Raw genomic sequence first — 24,100 nt, 5'->3', positions numbered from 1 at the left:
CTGAAAATCAAAATTAAGAAATCAATTAAGATTTAAATTATGAGATATCATTACATGTATATTAGACTAAATATAAAGAATCTAATGTTTATGTCGTACATTTTTCATACTTTACTAGATATTACATGAAGGAATAACTTGCACATTTGTTCTCCAGCCTTCTTAAAAAAAAATCATATCTTTCCGCATTCTATATTAATCGTGTCTGAACAATAGTAAATTTTTGTTCATGCACGCGTACTTATTTACCTCAAACTCAGAGCAAATCTGAACTGCTGCCAATTGTTGCAATCCTTATTAATAAAATTCTTTTACACACATATACTTTTTTTTTAAAAAAAAAATCGAAGTTTTGATTCAATTTAATATTTTTTAATAAATTATTCTGGAATTCTAAAAAGTTTCTTTTATAAAATCTTCTGAATTTAATTTCTACATTCATTTATATAGTCACCATTATAAAGCATACGTTCATTTCCTTAAAATGACACGCCAACTAGGTGCGATCGATACACCGTACTTTTGTTTGTAAGAATACTTTGGCACTGATTCTGCTGAAAGACACATGAGTATGAAGCATCCCGAATAAGTACAACAAAAGTAGCTTCTGGTCATAGAAGCGGATGTGAAGAAAAGAAAAAAAATCAATGGGAAAATATTTCACCAAAAATTCTTCACCTGAAGCCAATGGAAGCTCTAATATTCTTCAGTGTACTGTCGTAAAAAATAAACGACCCCCCCCCCTTCTCTCTGAATTAGAAGAGGTTCATAAAAATAAACACAGGATTTATTTTTTTCATGTTTCTCTTGTGTCCACAATGTTTCATAAATTATTTCTTCTCGTAAAATTATTTACTGTAGAAGCTATGTTTATTTTTAAGAAAATTAACTAATCAAGAAAACTTTTCATGAGTTTCTTGATTTAGTTATTTCCTTTTAATAAGTATTATTTTACAAATGTTATCATAATACAATATAAGGCATTTATAAATTACTGTAGCCTTGTTTGATTAATAATTGAAATATTTTATAAGTATTAAAAAATACCCATAAGATTAAGATTTTTATTAAATTCTATTCAAATTCAAAATAGTACAAATGTATATACTAAAATCTAGAATGAAGCATAACAATATTTTTTTTTAGAATTAGATCACAGTGCAATTAAATCTCAAGAGACTTATAAAACAGAAACAAATGCTAATAATCTTTTGATGGTTAATATAAGATATTGAGAACGATTTTTTAAAAATTTATTTTTACAAATATTGTACCAAATTTTTAATAATGAGAGAAAAATTAGAGTCATTACTGGAATAATAAAACTTGAGAAGCTGAAATGTTTTTGAGTTAATTACTACTTAAAAGGCTTTTATTATATTTAAAATTAATTATTATGAGTTATTTTGAAGCTAAAGAGAAATTATGCCAGATCTCCACATATAATGCAGGTTGGAGTTAAAAATACTCTCGCCCTTTTGGTCTGTATCATTATATGATGCAAAATACCACTTCTACATTAGAGCGTATCAAAACATTTTTTAAAGATTAAAATGACTAATTTATTGATGGGAACATAAAACTAATTATGTATGAATAAAAATTAGTACTGGGATCTTAACCCCACATTTTATTAGCATTTTTTTAATGCTAGAATGTAGTAAAAGTTAATGGGCTGAGGTTTGCAATTTTATTTTATATTCATTACATTTTTTTTTCTTTCTGTTAGTGGATCACTGTTTGAATCAAATCGATTTTAGTGATTAGTTTGATTTGAATGTTTATGAACATTATGGATAGAGAAGATATCACTGCAAGAAAACAATATTTTTAGTGTTATTACATATTTACATCTAAAGTGTACTAAAAATAATAATTTTAAAAAAATAAATCTTAAGCACTCTTTTAATGCGATGAGATTTCCTATTACAATTTCATAGAGGCGGCGGCAGAAGTACGCCGACGGTGGGGCAAAACAAATTTTCTAATTTGGTTTCAAAATAACTCATAATTATTTTTAATTAATAATTAATTTTACATTTAATTAATTTTACGTTTAATTACAGAAAATTAAGTATTATTTAGCTTTTTTTTTTGTTCAGTTACTAACCGTTCCTCTCGCTGATAAAAATTTGCAAAGATATAATATTGTTAAGGAAATTCTGGGGTTTCTTTAGCGATTTGTTGGTCGATGAAATAAACAGTTCTTTATTAGAAAACGACGACTTTTATTAAACATGAAGACACAGAGACGACAAATACGCTGCCGAGACGAACACGGGCAACACAAGCCCACAAAACGGCCAGACAGAATTCAGCAGAAGGAGGGAATCTACGTAGCATCACTCTATGGTCTCTCCAAACGTCTGCGATTCACCACTATTTTTTCGCTTTAACTGTATCCAACTACCGACTCAATACTACACGACTGGCTACTTCACACACGACTCGATGCTGCTTCCACAATAAACACCAGGGCTAGGCACACAGCTCAATACAGCAATCGCTTGAGCTCCACACAACACTTGCTCTTTGCCGAACTGATCCAACTACTCGTCGTTGAGTCTTTCCACGATTATGATTCGTTTCAAGACTCTGAGCACGACTCGATGCTGCTTCTACAACAAACACCAGAACTTGGCACAAAGCTCAACTCAGCAAACACTTGAGTTCCACACACCGCTTGCACTTCGACGGACTGATCCAAATACTCCGCCATCTCTCTCCAGGACTCAATACTCAACTTCTCGATACACGACTGACTTCGGCTTAAGACTGCCGGTCTTTTGTAGCTCCCGGGAGGCGGGCAGAGAAGGTTCTGGAACAATCAGGCATATTTCGCTTCCTATTGGCTCAATCGCTAAAATTCTGGAAGATTCCAGTATTATCTATTTTGTCGCCAAAATCGCAGCCATGCTCTGGGGCCACTGACCCTTAACCCGATCAGCATTCAACAGAGCTAATCGTAAAACGGTCTTTCCAGTGATTGAACCAACCATGCTGGGAAGCAACATTACAGATTCGTAACAATATTATATATATATTTCATTCTAGATAGTAGTGTATAGATAGAAACACAAGCTGAAACACTAAATTGCCTAAATTTGTTGTAACATGATCATGGGGATATTTAATTGAAGTATAACAATGTTTTTAACTATTTTGAATTTGATTCGGACTTAACACAAATCTTAATCGTCTGTGTTTTGTTTGTTACTTATAAAATATTCCAGTTACAAAGAGTTAATCGAACAGGACTACAGTTATTTATAAATGCTAATATTAGATTATGATAACGAACGCAAAATAGTACTTCATGAACTGAAATAAATAAAACTAAAAATTCATAAAATAGTTTCTGGGTTAATTAATCTTCTGGAACAATGACTCTATAATGTATAATTATATGAAAGGAATTAATACATAAAACACTATCGACGTAGGAAAAACCACGAAAAATAATAAATTCTATGTTTATCCTGATAAACTCCTTCCAATTCAGAAACAAATTATCTTTGACAGCGGTATCCTATCCTTAAGAATTTTAGAGCATCCTTCGTTTCAAGTTGGAACTTTTGATGAAATAATTTACCAGGAATTCTTCCTTTTCTTCATTCCCACATTTAAGACTGGAGCTACCCGATTTAGTTTAAATAATTCAAGGTGCTCTACACTCGTGAGTCTTTTAGCGTAACCAGTGTCAAAGCATTCTTGAAAAAATAAGATAAAATAAAAGCGCAGTCAACCGTTTGCGCCAGAATGATATGTTATGCTAAATGACCAAATTATAATGGAAGGCTATATATGACTCTTATAATGGAAACCATATAAAATGAATGTAGAAACTATTCAAAATGTTTCACAAAAAAAACTTTTTGAATCCAGAAAAATTAATAAAAAATATTCGATGTTTTTGCCAAAAATCGCCGCCCCCGTACTTTTTTTTTTTTAACATAGTCACCTACTTAAAATAATTTTAAAATAAAGGTTGTATTAACGAACAGGAATTTAGATATATTTCGAATCCGAGGCGAATAAGCTTGCGTGCACGAACGAAAATTTACTATAATTCTGACACGAAAAATACAGAATGCGGAAACGATATGATATTATTGTTTCTTAAGAAAGCCGGAGAAAATATTTAGTAAATTTATGAACAAGCTTATTTTTTATGTAATGCTTATAAAAGTATAAAAAACATTCAAATTAAACATTAATTTTTCCATGTTAAGTCTATATATGTGTATATTTAGATTCAAAAGTTAATGCATTTTATTCATAAACAATCGAATCTTCAATTTCAACTCCCTTATCCTGACATTTTCGCACATGTTTTTATCGCTGAGTACTTTTCTCCCTCGAAGCTATAAAAAGCTAATTTTCTTCCACCAAAAGTGAGTTTTTCCGTTAGTTGCATGTACTGGTTTTTCTAAACCCTATCGCATACAATGTCGAGTCTGACTCGCACATCGAATTACTAAATTTTTAATTTTTAATCTGCAATTAAATGAAAGAACTAAATAATTTAAAATGTAAAAATCACTTAAAAACGCTTCCACATCTCCAATACTCTTATATCATTCAAGGAATTAAAATAATAATAATTGTCTAAAATAGGAAGAGTCATCTAATTAGGAAGTTTAGTTATATTCGTATGTCAAGGGACTAATGCTGTATATGAATATTCTATTAATAACTATCTTAATCATCGTTTTATCAAACAATTTTATCAAAAGATTATACAAAATTTAAAAGCGCTTGAAATTGTATAGTTTTTGCCGTGAAGAAAAAAATGAATTAAAGAAAGAAACATGTTCCCCGATGGAACAGTTATAATACTAAAGGTAGAATCTGGAAATTTTAGGTACTAAGTTATTTAACAAGTTTAGCGCATATTTTATAAGCTCTCTTAGCGTTACTAAAAAGTTATCATATCACATATATTTATATTTTGTCGTTAATTGCAATTGATAATATTTCATTAGTGAAATATTTGTAGCCTAATAAATTAGATTCCGAAAAACAGATATTTTACTGTTAAATAAACTTAATTTTCAACTATACACTTTACTATAATCGCTGATTTATAGTGAATTCGCGTAATTTGGTTGTATCAAAATAACTCGCCTTATCACGCATATTACATAAGAGTGTTGACAGAAAAGAGTATTTTATTAAATTTAGTTTAACAATTAACCAGATTTTATTCAAAAAATTCTCACAGTGAAAGAAGTGAAATGAGGCTTACAGATTCATTATCGAGGATGCAGCAATTAGATGAATAAAATGACGATTTTTTTTCCGAATTATTCATCGCCCTATTCTTGTATAATAGCTTCAATTTCCCTAATAATTACATCGACAAGTGATCAAAATAGTGGATACAATTTATTTTTTATTTTTTCCTAAGCCCTGATGCAATCTTAGCTGAAAGACAAAGAACAGTGAATAAAAATGTGACGTCTTATTCCTTTACCAGTTTGTTGATTATTCTGCTAAATATAGTGGAAATTATAAGCTGAACGAGTGTCATTTGAACCAGATTTCTGAGACTCCGCGGACTTAACACCGTCGACATCCATCATATTGAATTTTTAGCCGGCAAAATGCGATATCTTATGCACCAGCCACCTTGTTGGTTATGCAGCCAAAAATAGTGCAAATTATAAGCTAAATGAACAACATTTGAATCACATATCTGAAAATCTGCGAACTTAACGTCGTCGAAATCCGACCAAAAATTATCGGAAAAATGCGACATCATATTGATTTGCCACCTAATCGATTATGGTTTTTTAATTATCATATTCGTTAATGCCCAAATCTATCCTGAAGTGATGAAATTTTTTGCCGACGATAATCTTAAACTCAAGCCGACGGGGGGGGGGAGCAAGCCGTTACCGACAGAGGTCCAATTGCACCCCGTACCCCCTTGATAACGCAGCTTCCGCAATTTCATTAGTGCATCTGTGATAATCATATTCGAGATATTAATAGCTTAATAGTACATTTTTTTAGAGTAAGAATTTTTTTCTACAAAAAATTAGAAAAAGAATGCAAACATAGCCATGAGAAGATTGAAATTTCAAATCAGATTATTAAATTTGCATAAAAGATAACACAATAACGAACTGATGGCATTATAAATCAAATAGAAGGATTAGGCAAAATAAATAAATAAAAAATAAGACAAAACCAATTACCTTTTCAAAGTAAAAACATACTCAAAGCTTTAATAGGTAAAATAATAGCGATTTCGTAGGTACGATTTAAAATTATTAAAGTAGATATTCTGTATAAAAACTCATATTAGAAACAAACTTCCTTGATGAAAATACTAAACAAAAATTAGGAAGCTAGTCTTAAAATGCAAGATGAATTAATATAGACAAAAATCACTGAATATTAATACCAGATTTATGAAATTAATATTACTTCAAAAGCATGCATAAAAAAATGTTTAACCAAGTAATAAAACGTGCATAAGAAAATAAATATCCACTTACTGTTCCATTTTGCATTGAGCAATGACCCCATGTTTTAAAATTGCAGTCAAAACCCAAACGATGAAGGAAAAGAGCAGAAGAATTGGAAGGTAAATATAATGCCCCTGATGTACTTGATAACGTTCTTAAGTTTAGTATATGCACATCACAGGGTAATTCAAAACCCATTGGAGTAAAACTTGATTTCAAAGGTGCATCTGAATTACGAAGAACTATATTAGGTTCAACATCTTTGTCAAGTCTCATTAAGACAAAGACTGGATGAAGGAGAGATAGGGAAGCTTGATGTGCTAATAAAGTCGGATATCTAGAAACTTCTTTAAATGGGAGATTCTGAAAAAAAAAAAAAAAAAAATCTACAATTTAGCACTTTTCACCTGAAATGCATAAATTACAAAAGTAAACAATGCATAAACCAGTTTTAAAAATACACATTAAACAAATATATTACTCCATTAATTCTACAAGAAAGTGAAAATTCCTGCCTTCATATGGCTAGCATATGGAACAAACGGTATTTTTGTGAGCTGAAAGACAATAATGCATTAAAATGTTCGTATAATTCAAGAAAATCCAGGTTTACAATATGTGCTTATCAGTCATTAGAAAATTAACAAGGCTACTGAATCAAATATCAAATTAATGGAAGAGGACTAAACTTTTTTGATTAAATAAATCGTGCCTTCTGAGAATTTTTTTTTCGGGGGAAAGGGAATTTAATTTTCCCAAATGCATTAGTACAAAAAAACTCGAATTTATATTTAAACGCGTTTAATGCTCTATATATGATAAAATTATTACTCAAGGAAAAAAAAACCTTTAAAAATTTTATGCATGATAGTTGTTGCCCCATCTTAAAACTGAAATATCTTTCAGTAACAAAGAATAATATGCTCTTTCATCGATTAATGCATGCATTTAAATATACAGAAGTTTGATCAATTTAACAATAAAACTAATTTACACAAAAAGCATTCGAGGCATTAAAAATACTGAAAAATTATTATTTAAAAGAAAATTAACAAATATTTTTTTTTTTTTTTTTTTTTTTTTTTGTAAAAAGTATGGTATGGTAAAATTACGGTAAATTATAGTATGACACAAAAAAAAACTAATGACGCATCTCACTAAGAAACAACCATGGTCAGATAAAAGTTTTATTTATACATTATTTTTAATCTTTTTGGTTTTTATGTTCTGAATCAAAAGAGCAAACTTTCTTTTATGCTTCAATCTGCTGTTCCTTCCATTTTCAAAATTTTATCATTACTTTCTTCTTTGATTTTATCATTACTTTTCTCTTTATTTTTTTTTTTTCTCCAATATTATTTTCTTGCCATCAAATTCCTCCTGGTAGCACTTTGCCACTGATTTTAAATTTTTACACAAGTTATCATCAACAGCAGGCTTCTCTTCATTCGCCATTATATTTTACAGTCTGAAATGAAGAATATGTTTCAATATTCATTCTTCATGATATTTTATTTATTAGATCTGAAATGATTAATGCACTTCCAACTTGAGGACCGTGAAAACAACTAATTATAACTTTTCTCATCTTCCTGAGACAAGTATATTTTTCTATAAGGAATAATTTAGATCATCAAATGTCTATGTGAATAAGTTTACCAGAACCATCAACAATAAAAAACAGTCAGTTTTAAAATCAATTTTATACAGGTGAATTTCCAATACATAAGCCTCTTTAACCTTAATACTTGTCAAAGCATTAGTTACAAAAACTGGCAGCCTTTACCTTTAGCAGCTGGATCAATCAAGAAAATGTACTTCAGTAAAGGACTTAACAGAGGTAAGTTCTTTTGCAAATAATTACCACAAAATTTATAAAGAAATTTTTCTTTTATATAATCATTAGGATAATTTAATATGTTATAATGAGTTCCTGTGCCAATAAACATTTTACTAAAAACCTATAAGATTCGCATCATCATCAAGATAAAAGTTCTTTTGATCTTTTACCTTATAGCAATTTCTGTTTATAAAACAAGATAAAGAATCAACAAATAATTTTTTTTTTCAGACAGATTACAAATAAGCGGCTGTTTAGACTGATACATTTATTCATATTTCTTTAATAGATACAAACTTATAACATAAAAATTGAAATTTATAAGAGTCTTCCTCCCTCAGTGAAACAACTTCTGGGTTATTCTATCTCTTCTTCCCTTTCCATCTTCAGGCATAATTTTTGGAGATCTTCTGAATTAACAAATCTATGCTTATAAAAAGAAAAGATTGTAGAAAAAATACAGTTTTCTCACTGTTACTGAAAAATACATAATACAAAAGAGCTAGAGCTTCAGTTAGATGTAACATGCTAATTGCAGCATCGTAATATGGTAATCAATAGGAAACAGCATTTACTGCAGAAATACACTTCAAGTTTAAAATGTAGCATATTTCAATAAGCCATTTTATAATGTCAGCTGATTATCTTGTATCATTAAAAATATCACTCAATAAATTCTCAAGCTGACAATAAAAAGCAACAACAAACTTCTATTGATGGCATTGTAAGTATGATGACATGAATTTGGATCAATATCTAACAAATGAGGGCCCTTTTTTCCCCTTCCATTATGCAGTTATTCGAAGAATCCTATGAATTCTAAACTCTTTCACCAGAAAATTGTACATACTATTAGTTTCAGGGTCACGTAACTAGCACTTTCGGTCGGTGTAATTTCGCAAAAGAATGATACCCAGTACCCCAAACCAAGTTTCCGGAATTTTTTGTTAGACCATGACCTTGACTTCCGTCCAATTTTCTTTCATCTGATCTCAATTTTGGGGAAATAAAAGCCTATGGCGCATGCACAAAAGTGCAGTTTTTGTTTGCATACTACCCACGTCTTTTGCACTGACCTCACCTAACATATTCACAAAACTTTTAACGCAGATGTGCATCGATCTCAAGAATGATAAATTTTAATTAAAAAAACGGAAATCGCGTTTCTGAGGAAAAGTACAATATCTGTAAATATTAAAATTGTCTCAGTTAACTAAAGAAAAAATAAAGAATAATTTTCAATTATGCAAGCCTAAAATATAGTTAGTGTAATTTATTTTTAAAAAAGTAAATTTGGAAAAAAAAAAAAAAAAAAAAAAAAAGATCTATACTTAAGCTCATTGACAAACCTGAAACAAAGTGCAGTTATATTTTGAAAATAATAAATCATTTTTATTAGCATTAAAATATGTAAAAATGCCAATTTCAGCAAAAACATTAAGTACTCTCAATGAAATTATGTGAAAAGCAAGCCATTTATAACACTTTTCCATAATGAAACAATAAAGTATATTAAAATGAACCGAGGGAGCAAAAATTACTTTGAATTCTGAAGAACGTTGCTCTATCAAAATTCGGAAATAGGCTGATGTGTCTTTATTGTCGGTAATTCCCTGTTGTAAGCCCCGGTTATCATCTTGATTTAACCTCCTATCAAGAAAAACTTCAAACCAACCTGCAAAGGAAATATAATTTAATTTGGTACTGCATGTATAACTTTGTTTCATACCCACAAGCAATATATATTAACATTATTGATGAGTAAAATTCTAATACTCAAATTAGTTTCCATTTAGAATTTTACTGACTTCTGTTATCAATCCTATCTATTAAAAATTGTTACTCAACAATTTGGATGCTGTAGAATTTTAGACAATAACTCCTTAGTTCAAGACAGGTTAAATTGACAATAAAAAAATGAACAACTTTACTCACAAACGATGCAGTTCACATGTTTTTATGCATCTTAAGATTACTTTCCATAAGATTTCATTAACAATCAATCAGAGGAAAATTTAAAACTTTAGGTATACACCAAATCTTTCAAATGACATCTCAATTTCTTTAATTTTTTTTCATGTTGAATTAAATTTCATAGTTTGTGCAATACTTTATAAAAATTTGAAGCCTGAGGAGGCTCTATTTAAACAGAAGAATTAAGCAATATTTCAAATTTTATATGACTAAATTAAGCAAAAAAAAAAAAAAAAAAAAAAAAAAATCAATTGACTATGACAGAGATTCTTTTATACTATTATCTTAACCTAAAGATACATGAATTGTTTCAAATATTTTGCAGCAATAAACCAAAATCAAGTTTATGAAAAAACTTTTCCCTCCTTCTTGAAATAATGAAAGCGTATTAAACGTGTTAGAAAGTGGATAATCAGGTCACACATTTATTTTGCCAAAATTTAAAAAATATTACATCCCAAAAGAGTCGCAATTGCAAGTAAAATAAAGGTATAAATTCTGAATCATTTTTTCAATAAATCGTTACAATTTAAGCGAAAATAAAGAACTCCTGCTAGAGAAAATTTGCTGCAACATTTTTATTTTCCCCCCTTTTTAATATTTAAATTTTCAACAGCATTTTCTTCTATGCTGGAAAAATTATTTAAATTTATGAAATACCAGTTATACAGCTTTCTGACTCACATTTCCCCCTCTTTAATGTATTGTTTAACTATTTTCTATTTGTTCTGGCTTCTTGCACTGTTTTTCTGTTCCATTTTTCATAAAAATTCTTAAAATTCATTTTGTTGTGTGTGTGTGTATGATTTCAAATGTGTGGCCGAAAAGAAGAAACTTCTGTAATTAACTTCCATTTATTTTACACGGGAGACACATTATGCACAGGGAAGAGATAAGATGATGCGTCAGTTTACATGGTGACACCAGAGCAAAAGAGAGACAGATATTTGTCTCTTCAATGATTTTACTATGGGATTCTGATAGGAATTTCTTTGTCATGTGTTGACTTAGGTAAGGGATTCATTCATAGATATCTTTTTAAAAGGATGTAATATAAATTTTTTTATTTATTCACTCCCGGCGTGTAATTAAATGCAATGTTGTTAAACGCGTGTTAGAAATAATTGAATAAAAAGCGGTAATTAGATAAGGAAATAAGAGAATGTTTTAGAATGAAGTTAACATGGAATAATTTAAAATAAAAATTAGGAAATTAATTAGGATTTAAATTAAATTAAGAGATATCATTACACATACACACAGAGAGAAAAAAATATCAGAAATTTTTTATATTATAAATATGAAGGAAAAGAAAAATCATTGATGTAACAATATGTTATGATTAGCACCAAGAGAAATAAAGGGACAAATCGAAATTTGAGATAACAGATTGCACCAAAGTCACATTTTATTTCACAAATGGGAAGTGGCAATCGTCTTCTAATAATTAAATTAAATAATATCCATTTTAAAAATAGATTTTTATAACAAAAAATACTGAAAAGAAAGTATTTAAAAAAAATTGTTCGAATTTCATTAGTTCTAAAATGCATTAGGATCATATCAAAACTATCAGTTTGGATAGAATAATACACTTTTTAGCTTTTACTATACTGTCAAATTAACATGCCTTCGAATATAATCCATGAAATATTAAACAGTTTAATACTTTTTCCAAAAAAAGATGTTGTAATAATAAGGTCAAATGACAGTTCAAACTTTAAAATCTTTGCTTCATATTTAAATTTGAAAAATCGAATGAAGCGGAATATTATGAAATAGGAAAAAGTTGTCAAAAGACAAAGAAAAAATATCTCTCGTAAGATTCTTTCTCTACTGATTCATGTTATGGAGATTTTGGTGTGGTCAAATTTCTCATCCATATCAAATGATAATAAGTAATAACACATGTTTGCATTGTGAAAATAAGGAAGAGAAACACAGACTCACAAATTTATTCTTATCAGTTATATGTCATTCTATCGCATATTCCTTTTCATATGCGATAAAAATAAAATTCGAAAGAAACCTCCATCAGAAATGGCTCATTAGGCATTCAGATGTAGTTGAATATAAAATTACTTTTCATTTAAATGAACAAAATATATATAAAAATACCTGGCTGCAAGCTAGTTGCTCCAATTGAATGAGAAGTAAGAAATGTAAATCTTGTAGTATTGTCTTCAAAGTAAGCCATAGTTGTCAAAGGATAAACATTAGCTTGTATAGGCAGCTTCTTCAAATAACGTCTTTTAATCATCTAAAAACAATTAAAAGTAAAATAATAAAAATCTAGAATATTTAGCGATGATACCAGATTTTCAGCTCATCAGATACTGTTTTTTTTAAACCCCAGAATAATAAATTCTCATAAATAAGAGCTTCCTTTGACATAATATTAAGGAAATATATATATACACCATCAAAGAAAAAAGAAACATATATCTTATCATAGTTAGACAATATTCTTCTAAAATTTACCTGTAGGCCATTTAGATCTGTATAAAACTCTTGCCTTTCATTCGTAATATTTGTGATGAAGCGCATAATTAATTCTTTATTTGTTTCAGATGCAATGTTGATTAAATTATATATTTCAATACCAGCTCCATCAAAACCTAATTTAAAATACTAAATTAGTTATTTAGTATAATAAAACGAATACTAATACACAAGTCATAGAATATGAATACCTGGTGAGTTCTTTAAAGATACATGATGTTCTACTTCTTTCAACATAACTATGACCTCAGACATCAAAGGACCTTCAACAATTATTATTTCGGGTTTGTTGTATTCCACTTCCTAAAAAAAAAATATTACAGTGATGGAAAAAAAAGGCCGGAGGAAAATACTCAGTAGTTAATTTTATAAATGATTTTTGAAGGGGAGGGAAATTATTTACCTTTGCATCTGTATCTGGCAAAAACAGGTATGCACCACTTTTATCCTTTCCTTTAGTTTTAGTTCCATATTTAAGAAATTTAATTTGTAGATCCAGTTCTGTACCAAGATTTACAGATGCAATTTTCTGAAACACATTAATAAAATATTACTTTTTTAATAAATATGATAAAAAATAATTAAAAGCTGACAATTTAAAATAATAAGGATTGAGTTTAAAAACTAAATAACCAAACTTCAACAACTGTTATATGGAATTTCAAAATTATAATTGCTTCAAGTATTCAGGAAAGACGAAATTAAGCGACACAATTTTAAATTTTACATCATAAAGAAATTATACAAAATAGCAATTCTTAACAGAAGGATTGTGATATGCATTTGCCAAATTTTATCAAGAAATTTATTTTTCCCTTCTGAACAATGAAAGCATTCAAGTATTTGCGAAAGAATTTTTCATTAGGGCTAAAATCAATGTAATGTTTAGTCCAAAATTTCATTAAGACTAATGTGTAGAAAATTTCAAAAATGAAAAAAGTAGTTTGATCAGGTCGCCAGAGATTTTATAATATATCATTTTATAAATGAGCCCATCGATCCAAACACGGTCGAATACTTTAGCAATGTCCAGGGAAAATGCAACAGTATCTTAAATGGTTGCCAAAGCTTAGTCTGACCCACTCAGTCATTCTAAGAAGCTGCCCAACAATAAAGTTTTTTCCGAAATCCAAATTGGTATGGAGAGATCAGATCTTCTATATGGTCAAGGTACATATTCATGAATATACACTACATAAAAGCTAATTTTAGATATTCTTTAATTTTATACATTAGATTTAATATCGCAGATTAAAATATTTGTCCGTTTTTGTCCTGAAGCTTTAAGTAATTGGTTTTTTTTTTAAATGTAGACTTTTCTTATTTATCTAGGCTATTCCTTCCATGGCTATTTACTAACACAAAATAAATATATTAAAAAAAAATCTATTGCAGTTTTTGACTTGATATTCACAACAGATTATATTTAATCACCTAATTATTCAGAGAAAAATTGTGACATCTTTAAAGTATGGTAGAAGTTTAACTTACTTTCAGCAAACCATTGGATCCACTAAAATAAGCAGTGAAATAATCAGATTTGATGGAAAATTGATCTTGAGGATCCAAAGGAACCATCAGAAAATCTCTGAAATATAGAATTAAAAATCATTAGCAGATTATGTTTCAAGTTAATTAACACAGACATGACACAGGCTTAGAAAAAAAAAAGCTGAATCTCATAAAGCAAATGAATTGTGACAAACAAATATCCAGAAGTAAAATGAATATTATTAATTGAACAATAAATAAATTTATACAAAAGTGCACGAGAAATTTTTAATATTGTGGAATTATTACATAAAAGAAAATTAACTGATCTCAAGAATAATAAATTTAGATGAAAACGCAAAAATCTGTAGAAATGTGTCATGTCTGTCAAGAATTTTCTTTTACATAAAAACAGTTTATAATTAAATTTGACAGTAAACTAAAAAGTTTGGTTGAAGGATGGAGCAAAAAATTCAGAACATTGGAAAAAATGTCTTTGCTACCTACCTACCTACAAATATATATATATATATAGCAGGCATATTCTTTAACATTACCTTTTATTCTTCATGATGTCATAGAAAGAGTTTCAATTTTCATCCATAATTAAGATTTCTAAGAGTCATGATCGGAGGGAGAAGCAGCCTAAAGAGGAAGTCAGAAAGCAGGAAAAAGAGGCCATGGGAATATCTTGAGTTCATATTAGAATAGAATTTTATAGAGAAAACATTTTTGGTTTCAAAAGCTCATATAACTGAGAAGTTAAAGTGAAGCAGGATTTTTTTTTAAGAATGTGGATAAATTGTAATTATTAGACACTCATTGTGTGCGAGCGCGCGCAAAGATAATTTTGCAGATGCGTGGTCAAAAAGAACAAATTTTTGGAATGAATTTCAATTTATTTTGCTACAGGAGCCGTATTTTGAAAACCGATGATAAAGAGATCCGTCTATTTACACAGGGGTGTTTGTGGGACCCCAAAAAATCCCCTGAAACTTTTACGGACTTATTACCGGCATTTTGGAGTTTCGAGAGGGGGGGGGGGGAAGAAATGAAAAATTACAATTATGAAGTATTGAATGACCTAATTATAAAAGTTCAATGAATTACTTTTTTTGCAAAATTAATAACCATAAATTTTCAAACATATAAACTACTACATTTTATGCAAATATTTTAAATTACCTGAATTAATTCTTTTAAAAAAAATTATCTAATTTCTGCTGCTTTTTTTTATTTTCTGATGTTTGTGGGCTTGTCTTTCTTTTGTGGTGAACTTCATAATTGCAGGAAGGTTGACTTTTATTTTCCTCATTTACAGTTGAAGAAATTTCCTCGAGAACTGCACATGCAGAGGTAGAAGCAGTTTGCTTTTCTGCTAATGTAGAAGGTTTTTCAGAGACTTTTATAGGTGACTCATCTGAAATACATGTTTTTAAGTCCTCTTGATATGTTTTCCAACTTCTGTTCATATTCAGTAAGAGATCTTTGTGAATTGGATCAGTCATTGGATTTTTTGAGCCATATTTTTCACATGAGGTTTCTTTAGAAGCCATTAAATCATATTTAATTGTCTGCACTGCATCTAGGGAATCAATCTTAAGAGAGGTTCTATAGTCAGTGACAAGTGTATCCATTAAGTTGAATGCACTTTCCACTAATGGGCCATGGAAGCAGCTAAGGCAGGCTTTGACCAATTTAGCCAATGTAGGATACTTATAATCATTTGTGAAATCATCTTTTAAATTAAAAACTTTAGACCAATATTTATCAATTGTACACTTGACTTGATTTCCACTTTCATCAGATGTGTAGAGCATTTCTTTGGTGATATCAATATCACTCTGGTATAACCTTATTTCAGCTTCTACTTTTGACTTTTCATTATCACTAAAAATATGGGACATAAAAGATGATAATTTTTCAAAAGCTAATATTGTACTGGTTTTACCTCTTAGCTCTGGATCTAATGCTGTAAAACTAATTAGATATGAATTTTTAAGGGGTAATTTCTGTTTCATATACTGAAATTTCTAAATGAAATTCTCTTGCGTACATAAATAAAAAAATATTTCAATAAGCGAAACGAAAAATTTACACGTGCATCAATAAATGAAACGAAAATTTTACACAGCGGAGAAAAAAAAGTTGCGAAGCGACCAATGACAAGTAGCTAATACGGCGGAAAATCCCCCTTCTCTACTTATTGGCGCCACGCTAGGAGAGATAAGACCTTTGAACCCAGAGTCACGTTATCGCACATCTGGTCGAACGAAGTCTCCCCCTTTTTTTTCTGCCGCGCCTACTTGCCGAAAAGAATCCAGAAGAGAATGTCCGAGAACCGGGGGAATGAGTCATAACTCGCAATAAGGAAAGAACAAAACAGAAGTTTTTCCCCCTTTTTTACGCATTATCACTGCCTTTGGAGAAAGAAAGGAAACGTTTTCACCACACACACTGACCTTGCGTTTTCTGCTTTCAAAGCAAACAAAATTACCTAGATCAAAATAAATAATTCATTATTATTCCTACTTCCTTTTGAACGACGATCCCCGGAAATTCCGGGGATCGAAGTTCAAAATCCCCGGAATTCCGGGGTTTCCCCGGAGCACAAACACCCCTGATTTACATCACTACACAAGCGAAATGTTTTTCCCTATGGTAATTTTACCAAGAAACTGACAGGAATTTCTTTGACAAGTATACTTAAGAAAGGGAATCTTGGGTATCTTTGAAAGAAACGCGTAGACGCTAGGAATCCTTATCCTTCAACTCGGAGTGTGGCAAAATTAAGTGTCAGCAATTTTTTAGAACGCTTGTTAGAAATAATAAAATAAAAAATAGGTTTCGGATCAGAAATATTTAATTTAGAATAAAGTAACACGAGCGAATTTGATAAAAATTAGAAAATTAATTAGAATTTAAATCAGATTAAAAAATATCATCATCATATAATATAAAATGTTACGAATCTGTAATGCTGCTTCCCAGCATAGTTGGTTCCACCATCGGAAAGAATGTTTTACAGTCACCTGTATTGGACGGAGTCCGGTGCCATGTCGAAGGTTCCAGAGCTTGGCGACAAACTTGACGACTTTGGCGCCAAAATAGATTATACCCGAAATATCGAGAATTTTCCCGATCCGTCCAGTAGGAACCGAGATACGCCTCGAACGTTCCTGATTGGTTGAGAGGCTCTTAGCCCCGCCTCCTGAGACCTATAAAAGGAAGCAGCCGCAGCTGCCAGAGTAGTGGTTAACCAGTAGTCGATGAGTGGTAGTCGGAAGCGACAGAAGAGAGTAGGCGGGATCGACGGTGAAGAACTGGTCTTCCAGGGATTAGCGGAGCAGCGACGGAGTCAAGCTAGTGCTGAACTAAGCTGTGCGCTACTGTCTGCAGTAGAGTCCTGTTGTATGCTGCACGTTTCGGCTGAAGATAATCGTCTTCTGTGCTGTATATAGTTGTCGCCTTTGTGCTGTCCTGTGTGTCTTCGTGTAAATAAACGTCGTTGTTTCATTTTCTACTGCTGATTGAGTGTTCTCCACACCATATAACTCCCACTATCCAAACGAACCCCCGGAAATTTCGTAACAATATATAATATGATAAATGTCTTATTTATGTTATTCATTACAATAATTATTTGGTTGGGGATAATTCATTTAAGGTCTCAACCTCAAAACTTTTAACTATAACACCACTTGCCTTTAGTCCTCTTGCTTTTAATAGCTGAATTATTTCTAAATCTAAAAATTTGGATTTAGAATAAGATCAGCTTATCTATCATTTGAAGATATTCATAATTTTGAAATTAGCACTCAGCCAGTTAGCTGGGAATATTGATTGCTGTTATGTGTTTATTTTCAATTAAATCTCTTGCACATAACTTAATGTTCATGGCCTTCCCTAGAAAATATCTTTAAGCATCAAATTGTGAGATAGTAAAGACGAGTTATTTTAATAGTTTCACACCTGTTCTTACCATTGAGTATATGCACTATCAAAAAATAGCGTTAAATTCCATGACATCATGGTAGAATTAAAAATGGAGCCGTCTGTCTCATACATCTTCTAATTTTCGCGATACTGAAACTTCACTTTTTTATTAATCATATAAACTACACAGATACTAAATAAAATTTTTTTTTTTTCAACAATGGAAGAAAAACAATCAAATATTTGACGAAACAATGAAAATTATTTGAATTTCAGTTCAACAATGGAATTTGTTAAAAATTATGCAAATATATATATTATATTATATATATATATATAATGAATAAAGCAAAATAAAACAGCAGAAATTCAGCGAAAATTTGCATGGTAATTAAAGATAACATTTCTTACATTAATAAAAGACAATTCAACTAATAAAAGGAAATTAAACTCATAAGATTTTTCTTATATGAATAAAGAAAATTCTTACATTAAAACATAATTTTTCAAGCATAAGCATTAATTAGTCTGAAAGGGTCACCAAGACCTTCCAACTTTCAATTGAAGATTTGCTAAAAAATTAATATTTCAAAAGTTTTTACAAGAAAACACATGAATTAAAACATATTTTGAAGAGAAAAGATATCAACCATTCAGACTTCAAGAATGAAAACAATTTAATATTTCAAAATATGATTCACATTATGTTTTTATAAATCTAAATCATTATCTAAAATTTTTTTATTACTTTAAATTTTCTAATAATGGAAACCGAACAAAACTATTGGAATTTAGCTCTTGATAACTTGGCATTTCATAAAGTTTATCCACTAATGGAAATTCATATATCGTCAAAATGCGCTTATGTATTCTTTTTTTATAAAGCCATATTTTTTTATAAATATATATGTATGCATGCATGGAAAACAAAATTGTAACTATATATTGATATTGCTTTTTTTTTTTTCGTTACAGAAATGACATTTTAAACCAAGAATAAATTAACTCCTTTATTTATTTATTTTTTTTGGCCTGATTATTTATATCTGCATATTGACAATATCAGTTCTTATGTTTTCTTAAATTATTTTCATTCTTTTAACATAAAGCTCTAGAAAAATTCAATAAATGGCAATTATTAATGGTTTCAATGTTTATGGCCCAACAAAATGACCTAGGATAAAAACAAACATTTGATTTGAAATGATAAATACATATACTGGCAGAAAATACAATAATTGGCAGAAGGAGGAGGGTGTCAAAGATGGCGAAGTCAAAAAATGAATATATCCTATTAAATAGAAAACTGTTATTCATTAAAAATACAATAAATATTTAAGCAAGAGACAAATTCTATTCAAATAAATGAATAGAATTTGAAGGACTTTTCCATTTATTGATTCTATTTTCACTGAAAGGAATAATCATCTGCAATGAAAAAATATCACAAAAAAAAAATTGTTTAAAGAAAATGATACACGGAGCTGGAAACAAAAAGACATTCACTAAGCAACCCTGCCGTCAAAATAAGATATTAATATATCATACTAAGCATTCAAAAGTCCATGGCATTTATGTAAGAGTATTAGAAATGATTTTAGATATTTCTGAAAATACACTGAAGAGCCAGAAAAACTGATTCAGGCATGCGTATGCAAATAAAGGAGATATGCAGTCAATAAACATAATATGATGTTGTCGGTAGCACATATAAAAAACAGGAGGTGTCTGGCAAAGCTGTTAGATCATTTCTTGCGGCTATAATGGCAAGTTATCAATGTTTAAGTGATTTAGAACGGGGATTAATGTCGATACACTAGAGATGGAACGAATCAGCTATGGGGTAGGTATCAAATTTGAATTTTCGAATGCGACAATTTTACGAGTGGTATCAAATCTCAAACATCTGTGCGGCAGGAAAAAAGATTGGAAGAATGGAGCCATCGGCGATTGACGAGCATCCCTATACGAGATAGACGTACAACCTTTCCTCACATTGTAACTTGTTGATGCTGTTGTATTGAAATTCGAGTCACCGAGCGAACTATTCAACGGATCATCATTCATATGGGCTTGTGGAGACGAAAATCTATTCGTTTACTATTTTGACTTCACGGCACAAAGCTTTCCACCTAGCCTGGGACAGGTTATACTGTTAATGGACAGCTGAAGACTCGGAACACGTTGCCGTATCTGACAAATCTCGTTGCCAGCATTATCGGGCGGGTGGGTACGGCGACAAACTCATGAATCTATGGCCTTTACATGTCAACAAGAGACAGTTCAATCTTATAGAATATCTGGTATGATATGGGGGTATGCAGTTAGCGTGATATAAAACCTCTGTTGTCAAGAGATGAATGTTACAAGTGACAGGTACGTAAACATCCGGTCTGTTTACCTTCATCCATTCACGTCTATTGTGCATTACGACAGATTTTGAAAACTCCAGCAGGGCAACGTGCCGTCCAACACGTCGAGAATTGCTCCCCCGGTTATCTACTTTTGACTTTAGACATTTCTCTAATTACTTAAATCCACAAACATAAGTGTTATTGAACATATTTGTGATGCCACAACGTGCTGATCAGAAGAGATCTCTACCATACAGATTTGTGGACTGTCCTGTAGAATTCAAGATATAAATTGCTTCCAGTATACCTTCAGACGTTAGTCGAGTACCTGACATGTCATTTTACGGCATTTCTGCGAGCTCGTGATTCCTCTACTCGATATAAAGTAAGTATACCAGTTTTTCTGGTTCTTCAGAGCACATATATAAAATAAATAATATAAGTAACAAAAATGGAATATAACAGTTAAATATTCATATCTGATTCTAGACTGAGCCTGTTTTTGAAACTGGAGTTCTAAAATTTATTCTCATTTAAGAAATTCTTAAATATATTATTGTGCTATCAAAGGAAAATTGTAATAAATTTTACTTCTCTTCTAGCTCTGGTTATGGCTGAAGAAAGATTTATGGTTATTGACAAACTCCTGCTTTAATTTAAAACAAACAAATCTTAAAAGTTAACAGAAATAGTGAACTTTTTCATAGATCTCCAGTTAAGTATTCTAGAATAGTTTAACTGCTGCAGAGTGCAATGTATACTTTGCTATATTCAACATTTTTTAGTTCCTCCCACCTATTCCTTAAAATTTTTTTTCTATATATCCTTTCCTCGCCCTTGAAGAAAAATTAATTAGTCCTGAGAACCGGAATATTCCAGAATGATTTTTTTTTTTTTTTTTTTGCATCCATAACAAAAGATTTCTGCAATCAACAAAATGTAGAAACATACTATGCATAGCACTACGTATCTTTCTGAATTCCGTTTGGCTTAAAGGAATAAGTATAACTAAACAAAACTAAATGTTTTAATTTGTGAAAACATTGACACAAAATTTTAAAAAATTGCATAACACTCTGCAATAATTAATAATGAGGGCTTTCACAAGGCTCCTATGACAAAAATAATGTAAAAAAACGCAGCATTTCAACTTACTGATTGGAAGGTATTGCCTCAGCATTCATAAATTTTAACACTGCACGATGCGAGATGGAATGCTCAGTTCCCACAACATGAATAGAATATGTAACAAGACTCATGGCAGGCAGCTCAGCATAGAACAATAACTGAAACGCAGGCATTTTTTAACCTTCCATTAGGAAATTTGTAAAACACATTCAATGCATTGTTTTTTTAAATCTTTAATTTAAATTAATTACAAATTAATATGAAAAATTACAGCACAAAATAAAAAGTTTGTTAATGTTAATGTCATCAAATAATCCAGAAGACAATGATTTTTTAAATATACCGTTTTTCATTGTAAATTTGTGATGGCGAAAAAAATTTACATTTTTATCTTTGTCGCATCGCTTTGAGTTTAAAAATCCTGAGCAATGTGCTCAATATTTTGTTGCAAAAAATCTCATTAGTAAAAAAATAATTTTATATCCAAAATGTTTGCCACATCTAAAATCTCATACAGCATTCCCAACATATACAAAAAAGTATTTAAGATACACAAAGTGAAATTTGTTCGTTGTGAATCTATCCCATACACCTTAAGTTTGATTAATTCAATTTGCATGGTAACACAAATTTCTTAACTTTAATATTTGTGATCCAATATCAAAACTCAATGAACATATATTCATGCAGTTCTTTTTGCTGATCTAGAAAGAAAAATTATAACAGTCCATAAATGCACACACATACACAAAAACCAACATTAAGAATATCAAACCTTAAAGCACACATATTCCCCTTTGGACAGTTAACAAAAGTCTTAATACAACAAAAACTATAGCTGAAATGGATTAAATCTGAATTCTGAGTATAATGCAATCCTCAAAAATCGCATTTTCATCTAAGAACACAAAATAAGGTATTTGTATTTACCAAATAGAGGTATCAATGAAGAAAATATGAAAGAAGGGGGAAGGTACTCCATTTCTTCTGAAAATTCAAAGTTAATACTGAAAACTGTAAAATGAATAAACATGCTGAAATATTTTAGATGCAAAAAATACTAATAAACAAATAATAAATATTCATTTATGAACAACACTTAATTAGAAAGCTAATAATATTATAGGGCATGTAACATTCACAAAAAGGCATGTCTGAACATCAACTGGACTGAAGCAACAACAAAACATAATTTATAATATACCATTGCAATAAGTAGACTTTTCCAGCTAGATGAATAAAACTTAAATTACAGAAATCAATATAATATAATGTCACATGAAGTCCTAGGAATAATGACAAAATGAAAATAACTGAACTGCATTGGGTTAGAATTATATTTATAATTATTAAAACACATAAACATAGATTGTATTTCTCAGTATGTAGTAACTGCACGATAAATCTGACCAGCCCATAAATAGAATAAAGTAACTATAGTGAAACCTCATTTAACGAGCACAGCTCGTTCCCGAATCTTACATGTAACGCAAAACAATTTTCTCCCATAGGAATTCATGTTAAATAGGCCAATACGTCCCATTTGTGGGGGGGGGGGAATCCCAATTATAATTATGTAATTTATTACTTATAATACATGTTTTCTCAACAATAAAGCTGTCTAGAGATATTTATCTTTCGCTATGCTTCAGAATTTGGCGAAAAAATACACCATTACATGAATATGCAGAATGCATAGCTATTGCCTAACTATGGTAATGCTTCTCTATGCCTGATACAATAAATTTCCAAGTTATAGGCATCTCCTTTATTTCATTGGAAAGTTTTTGCCCTGCTTAAACTGCTAACTCCTCCTCTACAGAACAAATCTCATCTGCAACAACTTTCCTATGAACTTTTGTTGTGACACAGAATGCAGCTCCATAAACTTTTCAGTACTTCTAGCTATGCTCTTCCACAAACTCATCAAAGGCGTTGCTATTCACTTCTAACCCCATATTCTTGGCCTGAGACATAATTTCGTCGAATCTAAATTCCATGAGCCCTTTCCCAAATCCCTTGGGAGTCCCGCCCAGCCAAACTTCTTCCATGCAGTAATAAGAATTTTCTTCAAACAAGCAATCAGCACAGACTGAACTCAAGATAAAGGACAAACCTGCATGTGACGCCACAAAGTCTCTCCATCACTGTCATGACAGCCATTTTTTTTTTATATATGGTGTTTTGTTCGCTACGCGAATCACTCATTCTGCGAGGTGCTCGTAAAGCGAGGTATGACTTTACAACGTATATAAATATATTTTTATTTATAATAAATAAATGCAGGTGATTATAACTAATAAAAAATTTACCTAGAAAAAAATATTATCAGAATACAAACAAGCAAACAAAATTTAAAAAATTATACGGCGGAGGGGAGAGGGTTAAATGAAAAAGGA

General features: G+C 30.4%; 1 protein-coding gene across 2 annotated transcripts in view; it reads right to left on the bottom strand.

Moving 5' to 3' along the window:
* LOC129958148 (alpha-mannosidase 2x-like) overlaps nucleotides 1-24,100 on the bottom strand; it is a 52,465-nt gene that overhangs the window by 8,752 nt on the left and 19,613 nt on the right. The window contains exons 14-21 of one of the 2 annotated variants that reach the window (XM_056070372.1): nucleotides 21,729-21,859; nucleotides 14,284-14,380; nucleotides 13,196-13,321; nucleotides 12,984-13,095; nucleotides 12,772-12,908; nucleotides 12,409-12,550; nucleotides 9,858-9,991; nucleotides 6,507-6,839 (exon numbers count right to left, since the gene is read on the bottom strand). In XM_056070372.1, the coding sequence (XP_055926347.1) occupies nucleotides 6,507-6,839; nucleotides 9,858-9,991; nucleotides 12,409-12,550; nucleotides 12,772-12,908; nucleotides 12,984-13,095; nucleotides 13,196-13,321; nucleotides 14,284-14,380; nucleotides 21,729-21,859 (1,212 nt within the window). Of the gene's footprint in view, nucleotides 1-6,506; nucleotides 6,840-8,638; nucleotides 8,741-9,857; nucleotides 9,992-12,408; nucleotides 12,551-12,771; nucleotides 12,909-12,983; nucleotides 13,096-13,195; nucleotides 13,322-14,283; nucleotides 14,381-21,728; nucleotides 21,860-24,100 lie in introns of those variants that run through there. The other variant, XM_056070373.1, reaches the window with a different exon arrangement.

The sequence above is a fragment of the Argiope bruennichi genome, chromosome X1 (genome assembly GCF_947563725.1).
Source record: "Argiope bruennichi chromosome X1, qqArgBrue1.1, whole genome shotgun sequence".
Classification (NCBI taxonomy): Eukaryota; Metazoa; Arthropoda; class Arachnida; order Araneae; family Araneidae; genus Argiope; species Argiope bruennichi.
This window is presented reverse-complemented; position numbering and strand designations above follow the sequence as displayed.